General features: G+C 33.2%; 1 protein-coding gene across 1 annotated transcript in view; it reads left to right on the top strand.

Annotated features, from left to right (window-relative positions):
• The window catches only part of LOC101495183 (guanine nucleotide exchange factor SPIKE 1), a 29,302-nt gene extending 22,065 nt beyond the window's left edge, over positions 1 to 7,237 (top strand). Inside the window, exons 26-30 of the mRNA XM_004511122.4 lie at positions 209 to 556; positions 2,205 to 2,537; positions 3,798 to 3,983; positions 5,505 to 6,479; positions 6,676 to 7,237. Coding sequence (XP_004511179.1) covers positions 209 to 556; positions 2,205 to 2,537; positions 3,798 to 3,983; positions 5,505 to 6,479; positions 6,676 to 6,930 — 2,097 coding nt within the window. The 3' untranslated portion in view covers positions 6,931 to 7,237. The remainder of the gene's footprint in view (positions 1 to 208; positions 557 to 2,204; positions 2,538 to 3,797; positions 3,984 to 5,504; positions 6,480 to 6,675) is intronic.
• Positions 7,238 to 11,408: the final 4,171 nt, after the last annotated feature.

Raw genomic sequence — 11,408 nt, forward strand, 5'->3', positions numbered from 1 at the left:
TTACTATGATTTGTGGATTTAGAAATTTCACGATTTATGCACAAGTCCCCAAATTAATCTTAACTTTTGTAGTGGAATCCTGGACATAATTATATGCACTTTTCATTTGGAATTTACTCATTTGTTTATTTTTGCGTTTGTTTACTTACATTTGGTAACTGACATTTGTTCAACTTCTATTTTTGGTTTGGGTGTCTGTATATTGTAGGAACTTTGGGAAGAAAATTTGAGCGCTTCTGTCAGTCTTCAGGTCTTGGAAGTGACTGAAAAATTTTCCACCATGGCAGCAAAGCATAGCATTGCTACTGATTATGGAAAACTTGATTGCATCACAGCTGTATTCATGAGCTTTCTGTCTAGAAATCAACCGTTGTCGTTTTGGAAAGCATTTTTTCCGGTATTTAACAGTGTGTTTGATTTACATGGGGCAACTCTGATGGCAAGAGAAAATGATCGTTTTCTAAAGCAAGTCACTTTCCAGCTTCTACGGCTTGCAGTTTTCAGAAATGAAAACATTAGGAAAAGGGCAGTTGTTGGGCTTCAAATACTTGTGAGGGTATGTTTTTATCTATTTAACTTTTTAATAAAATTTTTGATATTTGATTTAATATCATATTGATTTTGTTGAAGTTGTGGGATTTTAGAGAAAAGGATGAGAGAAAATAATAAGGGTTTAAATATTATTGATAATAGCTTTATGCTGACTTGATTACAAAAGACTCGATAGTAATCTCTATTTATAGAGAAACATAGACTCAATCCTAAATCAGGAATAAATCATAATAATAATGAGAGTTATTCTAATATATCTTTATGATTATAAATTGATCCTAAGAAATAACTTAAGATACTCTAATATAATATAATATAATATAATAGATATTATAAGATATTTTTTAATATTCTAACACTCCCCTCTAAGCTTTAGCTTGTTACAAGAAAACAATGTTTTGCTCCGCAAAATAATAAAAAAAGATGGAAAGACAACGCAGGGATGCAGGTGAAGTCGGAGAGAATTGCTATAAATACAGCCTAGCCAGATAGCCGGAATGATCATCAGCATGAGAAAAATTCATAGCAAGCAATTGAACAAAGCAAAGTCCGTCCTTCTAAAAAACTGCATTTAGAAGTTTCAAACCAATAATATCAGAGACAAAATATTTAAACTTGAATTTGCTTCAAGGAGAGAGAGACATGCTTCAGGGAGAGAAAGACAATGCCAATACATCTGGGACAAAGATAGGGCCAGTGTATCTGAGACAAATTGCCAAACTGTATGCATGTGGCTCGAAAGAAAAAACATAAAACAGATCTGGAATCAGGAAAGAAAACTCAATCTAGACGACTGAAACATTATGCCGGAAGGTAGACATACGCGCCTGAGCTTGAGGCTGTTGGTGGCGGCGCGTGAGATGAACACGGCGGATCTTGGAGGCGCATGAGCGTGCGTGGAGCAACTTTTGACCTAAAAGAAATCTGAGTTGTGTAGATTGGGAGATTCCGCACACAATGAAAGTGGTTGTGTCGGAAAACGTTTCCAGTAATGATGACAGACAGCAGTAGCAGACATGACAGCAGCGACGATAGGCAGCAGACGGCGGCGACGGCAGATCTACTCGCATGAGAGATTAGCAGTGCGTGAGAGCGCGTGTGACGGCTTTTGCCGACGCGTTTTCAGGCATGACCTGATCTGGAGATGACTTCTATTCGCAGGAAAATTTGTCGAAAATAGTGGCAGCGGCGGCAGTAGCGAATTGAATGGAAAATGAGTGAAATGTGTCAGAATGTTGGAAAAGAGAAACTATGATTATATTCCCTAACTGTTGGGAATTCGGCAGCGGAATAGAAGTAGAATCGTTCAAGGAGGATCGAAATAGGTTCTAGATACCATGTTGAAGTTGTGGGATTTTAGAGAAAGGATGAGAGAAAATAATAAGGGTTTGAATATTATTGATAATAGCTTTATGCTGACTTGATTACAAAAGACTCGATACTAATCTCTATTTATAGAGAAACATAGACTCAATCCTAAATCAGGAATAAATCATAATAATAATGAGAGTTATTCTAAGATATCTCTATGATTATAAATTGATCCTAAGAAATAACTTAAGATACTCTAATATAATATGATAGATATTATAAGATATTTTCTAATATTCTAACCGATCTAAATATTATTTTGGTTTATCCAATTTGTGCAGTGTTCATTTCATTACTTTACGCAGACAGCAAGGTTAAGAGTCATGTTGATCATCACTTTATCAGAGCTAATGTCTGATGTTCAAGTGACTCAAATGAGATCTGATGGAAGCCTAGAAGAGAGTGGTGAAGCACGGAGACTTAGAAAATCTTTAGAGGAAATGAAGGATGAAACTAAAAGTTCTTTCCTGTTGGAGGAGTGTGGACTACTTGAGAGTGCTCTTGTAGCTATACCAGAAAAAAAGGCAGAGCATAAGTGGTCCTGGTCAGAGGTGAAATATCTCTCTGACAGTCTTCTTTTGGCCCTTGATGGTAGTTTGGAACACGCACTATTGGTAAGTTTTGGTTTTATATGCTTCAAATAAATTGATTATTTTACAAATATTAAGATAAAATGAAATTTATCTTTCCCTGTTTTTGATGCGGAGGTTCTTATAATGTCAAACACTATTATTCAAACTGCTTACCTCCTTTTTAGTTCAAGATATTTGATAACTTTATGATCACATAACATAAGGATTCCTGGTATAGTTGCCTGATAGTAATACATATGTAGTAGATCCTTTTAGTATAATCTAAAACTCTAGAGTTGATTGTCTCTCTGCCAACAATTCTTTTGAATGGCTATCCTTTTTTCTTGTTTTTGGATGTGGTTTCTAAACATATTGTCATATCCAGAGCCGATGCCATGATATATGCTTTTTGTATGGTTCCATTTCTGGGGAGTTCAAAATATAAAAATGGAAAGTTAAAGTTGTGGAGACAAGTTTTTGAAGCACCTGTTTGCCCTTTCATTTTAGTACAAGTAAAACCAAGTATATGGAATGTAAGTTAAACCAGAGCCTCAGTAGATTTAGCTTAGACATGAAAGTTGGAACATACCATACCATATCCCACAAGTTCCAGTGATATTTTAAGTAATGACTGAAATAGAGGGAGATGTAAATTCATGTAGGGTGAATCAAATGAAAAATATATTTCAGATGTAATTTGTGATTAAAAATATCATTAATGCATATAAATGAATATTTAATTACACGATTTTAAGATCTGTCATGTGCAGAAATGAATGTTGGGTTGTAAACTACAGAGCAATAAAAAGCAAGCTCGATGTTACAGATATGAGAATGGTACTGTTGGTGAGTGGTTTCACAAGACGTCATAGGATTAGCAATACAAGCATTAGAGAGAAAGTTGTGGTAGCACGTCCTGTAGAAACAATGAGAGTCTTGCTAGCAGTGGTTTGTACGTGTATAAGTCCTGTAGAAGCACCAATTGTGAGAGTAGCTCAGATGAAGGATAATGTAATGCACTAATAGTTAGAGGTAAATGAACCATTAAAGAGAATTTTGATTTAAATTGTGATTTGACATTATTTACAACATTATGGTGTCAATTTACAAAATTAAGGCGTCTCCTGATCTATGTAGCAAACTCCCCATAGTTGGAAAAGGCTTTGGTAGTATTTTTAACTTGTTATGTAGGTGGAATGAACCTGCCTATTTTGAATGATTATCTGTTTATGGCTTAGTTTTTTTATCATGACAACCTGTTTAATGGGCTTTGGTTGATTACTAAATGTAATCTTGTTTCAGTCGCCTGTGATGACTATGGATAGATATGCTGCTGCTGAAAGCTTCTATAAACTGGCAATGGCATTTGCCCCAGTCCCTGATCTTCACATAATGTGGTTACTTCATCTATGTGATGCACATCAGGAAATGCAGTCATGGGCTGAAGCTGCTCAATGTGCTGTCGCTGTTGCTGGTGTTGTAATGCAGGTAAAGACATGATTTATTTATGCATGAACAGTACAAAAATATTTTTTTCTAATACATACATTATTGTGATGAGAATTTTCAAGGCTCAGATAAATTTTAATGTCAGTGTCATCCATAAAATTGAGGTTTTCATTTACTTAGTATGCATTCATGATTTTCAAAGCATGGTTGCTTCTTGGATATTTTTCTTTTGGTAGGATGAACTGTGACCAGCCCAATTATGCATCAAATTAGGTAGGTTACAATAAAAAGACAAATTAAATTACTAATATATATGAACCCATGTTAACTTGAATAAATGGAATGCAATAATTCACTCCTTTTATTTATACATCTCTACTTGATCAATTCTACCTATATTAAATATCCAAACTCCAAGTCATGATAAGCCCATAAGGTAATTAGGAAAAAAATCGAATAGACAAGTTATCGTATTCCCGCATGCTCGTTCAATGGCTGAATTATATTTCCCAACTAGGTCCTAATTATCAATATCTAAAATATGAATATGCATTTTTTCCCTTTTAGTTTTTCCATTTTATATCTACCTATTGGCTGTTATATCTAAATTTCTTTCAAGCTTTAGATATCACACGACAATTAATTATTTTTTCCCTTCTAAGTAGATCTAATATTCTGCTCTTGCAAGTAAACTTTTCAACTTGAAAAAAAGTACAAGCTCACTTCTATATGCTAATTTTCAATTTACTTATAAGAACTTAAGGAGAAAGAAGGTTAAATGAAAACTCAAGTCCCTATTGCTTCCCTACATTTTCAATTTAGTGCCTATTTTTTGTTTTTTCAAATCAGTCCTCTTCTTTTACAAACATTTCACGTTAGTCCTTATCACATTTCTTATCTTACATTGTCAACGTAGTCCCTATTGGACATTTAAGAGTTAAAAAACAGCACCGAAGAGCAATTGTTGAACAAAAGAACACGGCTTGTAGAATTAAGTACATACTTGCCCACCTGCTGGAACAGAGGAGCACCTGCATTACAAGAAACATAAAGCATGGTAAAAGAGCACTTGCTGGACAAAGAAACGCAGAGTTAACCAACTGATAGTTAACGTGAGGGCTGATTTGAAAGAAAATAACTAGTGGCAAGGATTTCATTGAAAGCTCTTTATTGTGAGGGCTGATTTGAAAAAAATAAATAACTATTGGCTGTGACTATTTTGAAAACATTTGTAAGTGCAAGGCTGATTTGATAAAAAATAATTTAAGGAACTAAACTGAAAATGAATGAAACTAGACCTTCAGTGTTTTTAACAAAAAAATTAGAGGCAGAACTGAAGGTCTAATTTGGAGGGACCAAAATAAAACAAAAAGGTAGGCATTTTGACTCTTTAAAAATTGATTGTTATTTTTTGTTTTTAGACTAATAGCATCCTTTTAAGCCTCATTCTCATATGATTATTTCATGCCGGCTCCCTGTTGGTAGAGGGGATGAAGCTGAACTTCCTCTGATTTATATAACCACCCATTTGTGCTTACACTATTATTAAGTTTGATGCAGGCCCTTGTTGCTAGGAAAGATGGTGTTTGGAACAAAGACCATGTTGCTTCTTTACGTAAGATTTGTCCTATGGTTAGCAATGAGATAACTTCTGAAGCATCCGCTGCAGAGGTAGAGGGATATGGTGCTTCAAAATTAACAGTTGACTCTGCTGTGAAATACCTGCAGCTAGCTAATAAGCTTTTTTCACAAGCTGAGCTTTTTCATTTCTGTGCAAGCATTCTGGAACTTGTAATCCCAGTTTACAAGAGCAGAAGGGCTTATGGACAGCTTGCTAAATGTCACACTCTACTTACCAATATCTATGAATCAATACTTGAACAGGAATCTAGTCCGATTCCTTTTACTGATGCAACATACTACAGGGTTGGATTTTATGGTGATAGATTTGGAAAACTTGACAAAAAGGAGTATATATATCGTGAACCTCGTGATGTACGTCTAGGGGACATCATGGAAAAACTTAGTCACATATATGAGTCCAGAATGGATGGTAATCACACTTTGCATATTATTCCAGATTCTCGACAAGTGAAGGCTGAAGAGTTACAGCCTGGTGTCTGCTACCTTCAGATCACCGCTGTTGATGCAGTCATGGAAGATGAGGATTTAGGAAGTAGAAGGGAGAGAATTTTCTCCCTTTCGACTGGAAGTGTTCGTGCTCGTGTGTTTGACAGATTTTTGTTTGATACCCCATTTACAAAAAATGGCAAGACTCAAGGTGGGTTGGAAGATCAATGGAAGAGACGCACTGTTCTTCAGACTGAGGGTTCATTTCCAGCTTTAGTAAATAGGCTACTGGTAATCAAATCTGAGTCCCTTGAATTTTCACCTGTGGAAAATGCCATTGGAATGATTGAAACACGAACAGCTGCATTAAGAAATGAGCTTGAAGAGCCTCGAAGTTCTGAAGGGGATCAACTTCCACGGCTCCAGAGTCTGCAAAGAATCCTCCAAGGCAGTGTTGCAGTACAAGTATGTTGAGTATTGATTCTTATAACTATGCCAGATTCATTTCTGTATTTCTGAGCCTTTGCTGTCATTTTCATTTTTATTTGGTTACAAGAACTTCAATCTGTATTTCTGAGCCTTATTTTTGGCTTCCATTATTAAACAGTACACATTTTACTCCCGTTCTCTCAATTGTTACAAAACACTGGTTTTTGTGCAGGTAAACAGTGGAGTTTTGAGTGTTTGCACAGCCTTCTTGTCTGGCGAGCCTGCTACAAGATTGCGGTCACAGGAACTACAACAACTTATAGCTGCCCTTCTTGAGTTCATGGCTGTTTGCAAACGAGCCATCCGGGTACATTTCAGATTGATTGGTGAGGAAGATCAGGATTTCCATACACAACTTGTAAATGGATTTCAGTCTCTAACTGCAGAGTTATCGCATTATATTCCCGCCATCCTCTCCGAGCTATGACGCTGACACAAGTATTTGTTTTTTAATATTGCTTCGATGTGTTCATATATACATTATTAGTATTTTTCATCCTTTCCTACTCACCTCCCTCTTTGCTTGCAATGATGTGAAATTGCATTTGCATTTGCATCATGGTTTAGCATATTTGATAGAATTTTGCTGACCTACTGATTCCAAGAAAACATGAATCATCCTGTTTGTATCATTTCTTATTTTCTCCCATTTTCCATTTTTTGTTTGTGGTACGGGGAAAAATGTCAATTATGTATATCTGTATTTGTTTCAATGGTTTTGCCTTTGTGGATTACAGCTATTGTGTATAATAATGTAGTCTAAATGTGAGAGTCCCAGGGCTCCGACAAGGAGGGGAAATAACAAAATGCGTTGAAGAGCTAGTAGTATATCACTAGGCAAATGATTATACAAGCCATAAAAAATTAATAACTAAAAAATTAGCTATTTTTCAGTTCATCGGAGAAGTGGGGTTAACATTCTAATTTTTTTTTCTTTTTTGTGCTGCACGAATGTTAAAATTCGTGATTAATATTTTAATATTATCTACCCCTCTATTCCTACTTGAGGATGTTTTAAGTGAGAAAGAGTTTTAAAATGAGTAAAAGAAATAAGTATGACAGTACAATTGTATATTGATGATTATGATTAAAAGAATTTTAAATGGTACATGATTATTTAAAAACATGACTTTTTTTTCTAATACCAATTAAAATTACGACTTTTTCTCTAATCATAGCAATTCATGGTGCCTGTTCGTTTAAAATTTAAAACAATAATTTTGGTTTTACATATAAAATGATTTTTATGAAAATTTATTTAAAAATAGTAGATATTATTTTAATTCATTTATTAGCAATTAATAAAAATAACTTTTATATTCAATAACTTTGATATTTATTATTAGATATTTTAAAATAATAAAAACTGTTTTGTAAAAATAATGTATGTTTCAAAAATAATTTTTTATGAAAAGCTTGTCAAAATAGCATTTTATTTTTAATATTTTTTGAAATTTTACTATCCAAAAAAGTTGTTGCTATGAAATATTTAAAATTATATTTCCAAATAAGCTATTTAAATCAATTATCATTTGAAGTTTTTATATTTATGATTTTTTTTAAAAAAATATTATAATAAAAAAATAAAATATTTGTAAAAATTAGTTTAAAAAAATAGTATTTCTACTTATAAACAACCATTGAGGAAAATAGTATTTTTCCAAACATATTTCATACTCTTTATTGATGCTACTACTTTATGTTGGATATTACTTTATGTTCAAAGATGAATAGACAAATTATATATATTCATGTTCTAATAGTATTTTAGGAACATGTTATATTAAAATACACATTAATTTTACTATCTTATTTTCCTTTATTGATTAAAAATATTATTCATTCATTCAAATTAGTAAAATATATTGAATGGTTGAGAATAACACAAATTTAAATATATTATATTATAATTTATGATTTTGTGTGAAAAGTTATTGAAATTATATAGTTATTTGGGAAAATGGGATATAATCTTTTTAATGAAAGGTTTATGAATTTGAATTCTCTTTTATTGAAGATCTTTGGAGTATTCAAGTGGAGGTACAATTTTTTTTTTTTCTTTCTTGAACTCTAGATTTAATCTTTAAATTATAAGCAAACTACATCGTAGATTTCGTTTGATGGATTTTCCTAAAGAATATTTGACACCTTAATTTTTTTTTCTATCGTCAATTTTTTTGGATGCTGCAACAAGTAAATGTTCGTTTGATCGATAGTTTGATCATTTTGTTACAATATTAATCGATATTGATTTGATTGCAAAAATTTGTCATAAGACTTGGATAAAAAAGAAAGTGTTGCTTTTCTTGTTAAAGTTGAATATGAAAATCTTCCTCTCTTTTATGTTCTCGTTGTCTCTCAATTGGTCACTCTTTTGCCACTTCTAAGTATAACGTGGCTAATGTGGAGAAGGAAATATCGATTCGATATGATGTTATTCCTAAAGAAGTTGTGAGAAGACACACGCATGTGCAAAATAAACCTCCGTAGTTAAAGATAAGGAGCTAGGAAGTAATGGTGATGTACATTGTGTTGAGGCAAAATCCTAAATTAATGTTTTGATATAAACAAATAAAAGTTAATTAAAGACTCTAATTATGATTCTAAATTATGTGTTACTTTAACATGTGTTTTTGAGTGAAAATAATTCAATATAGGTACAAAACAAATGCATGAGAAATCAGTTTAAAGAAAGAGCTAAAAATGAACAAAACTGAACTAAGAACGTTCTTGACATAATCTGGAAAACCAAGAACGTTCTCCACATTTCTGTCATTTTCAACAAACAAGATCAAATAAGTTTTTAATACAAGGAAAGCTCCTGCAAATCGCGAATGGATTTCCAGTTCATATACAGCTCTCATATGAGCAAAAGAATCACTCAAAAGGATCAAAGATTAAAGAGCACAACTCAAAGCAAAAGTGACAAATGATCATTCTCCAACAATGTAACATCAGTCTCGAGATTTGATAAATATTCTCCAGCTTGTTACACTTGATCTTCAGCAGCAAATATCTTTCTCCAGAATGATTAACGACTATCTCCAGAATGATCAACATCATTCTCTAGTATGATGACATCAGTCCAGAATGATACAAACATTCTGACACTTACTGACGATCGTTCTCCAGCCTTATTTCATCCCAACCTGTTTTGCACAAATCAAAAGGCAGTCTTAATCTGAATCAATTAAGCATATCTCTAGGATGTTTGTGTGCATACAAAAAGGACCATCACAGTCAAGAATGAGAAGCTACAGATCAAACATTGTTAACACAAAAGTAGAAACGGAGAATGTTCAAAATAGTAACATTCAAAGTTCCAAAAGTCTGGGCTTTGGTCAATTCTGACACATGACGACATACACCTTTTCAACGGTCAAAATAACTGTCATTAACCTCCTTGAAGCCTATAAAAGGAACCCCAAGCTCAAGGAAAATGCAGAACTTCAAGTGCTAAGAAAACCCATCAATCACATACACTTACATACTTGAAAGCTTCTCATTTGCAATTAAAAACAAGTTGAGCATAATCATATTCAACCAATCTCTCTAAATCATTATTGTGAAAACTCAAAACTATAAGGGTTGTTTAAAGTTGGAGTATTATTGTAAAAATCCTTTTATGGTTAAAAGGTGAATTGTAAAATCCTCTCAAGATTGATAGGTGACTTGATTGAATCATTTATGGGTGGAAAATAATTGTTGTTATATGTAAGACCCATAATTTTAAAGTGTATTTTATGTATTTTTGTGTATTTTGGATTTTGGCTCGGAGGCTTTTTGGCCAAAGTTAATATTATTTTGGAGTTTATATGATCAAAAAGATATTTCGATGCCGATTAGAATTACTCGTCGATAAATAAATTAAATTAAGTGCGATAAATCCTTTACAGAGAATTTAATGCGTTACGGGTAAAATGGTAATTTAACAAATATCTAGATATTTGTTAAGTTATAATATATAAAATATCTAGATATTTTGAGATATTTGTTAAGTTATATTATATATATATATATATATATATATGTGTGTGTTTGTTTGGAGGGAAAAAGAAAGGAAATTAGAAGGAAGGAAAAGGAAAAAGAAAAGAGTATATAAAGGAAAGAAGGAAAAACGAAGAAAGGAAAAAGAAAGGAAAGAAAAAGCAAAAAAGTTCATCTTCTCCCTTCTCCCTCCCTCCTTCATTTTCGTTTTTCTTTGATTCTTTTCTTCAAGATAAGAAACCCAAGGTTTGGTGAGTGTGAAAGAAAAGATTACTCAACTTCATACTTCCTCTTTGATTCGAAAACGAAGAAAAACGGTGTTAGGGATTTCAAAACTGCCAAACACAAACCTTCCCGTTTCACCTAGATCTAAGCTTCGTTTCGCAAAGGGATAGAAGGGAAACTTGCTCACCACCACACTACGGTGCTAGTGGACCAACTTGGAAGCGACGTCGCGAGCGGAGATTTTATCGGAATTACTCGCGGTACCGGAAACGCACGTTGAAGCTAACGTTAAGGTAAGGGCTCCTTCCAAACTTTTAGTTTGCATTTAAGGACTTATCTGTGGTTGTGTGGAAAGGAATTTGTTAGGGTTGAAGTGTTGATTTGGGGGAAAATGAATCTAAGGTTCTGTGGGTAAAGTCTTAGAGTTAGGTCTTGACGATATTGATGGGTGTTTCATAGAAAATGAACTTAACTCATTTGTGTATGATTATGGGTAAATGAAATTTGATGTGTTTGTGTGTTCTGTTGTGTTGATTTGTGTTCGTCGTATTTGACGTGTTCTAAGTTAATACCGAGGAAATTTGATGTGTTTTGGTGTGGATTGTGAATTGAATTTGATAATATGTTTTGAGTTGGTTTAGTTGTGAAATTTGAAAACCATTAGAGTTAAACGAATATTAAAAATGGGGAATC

Source organism: Cicer arietinum, chromosome 7, assembly GCF_000331145.2.
Source record: "Cicer arietinum cultivar CDC Frontier isolate Library 1 chromosome 7, Cicar.CDCFrontier_v2.0, whole genome shotgun sequence".
NCBI classification, from domain to species: Eukaryota; Viridiplantae; Streptophyta; class Magnoliopsida; order Fabales; family Fabaceae; genus Cicer; species Cicer arietinum.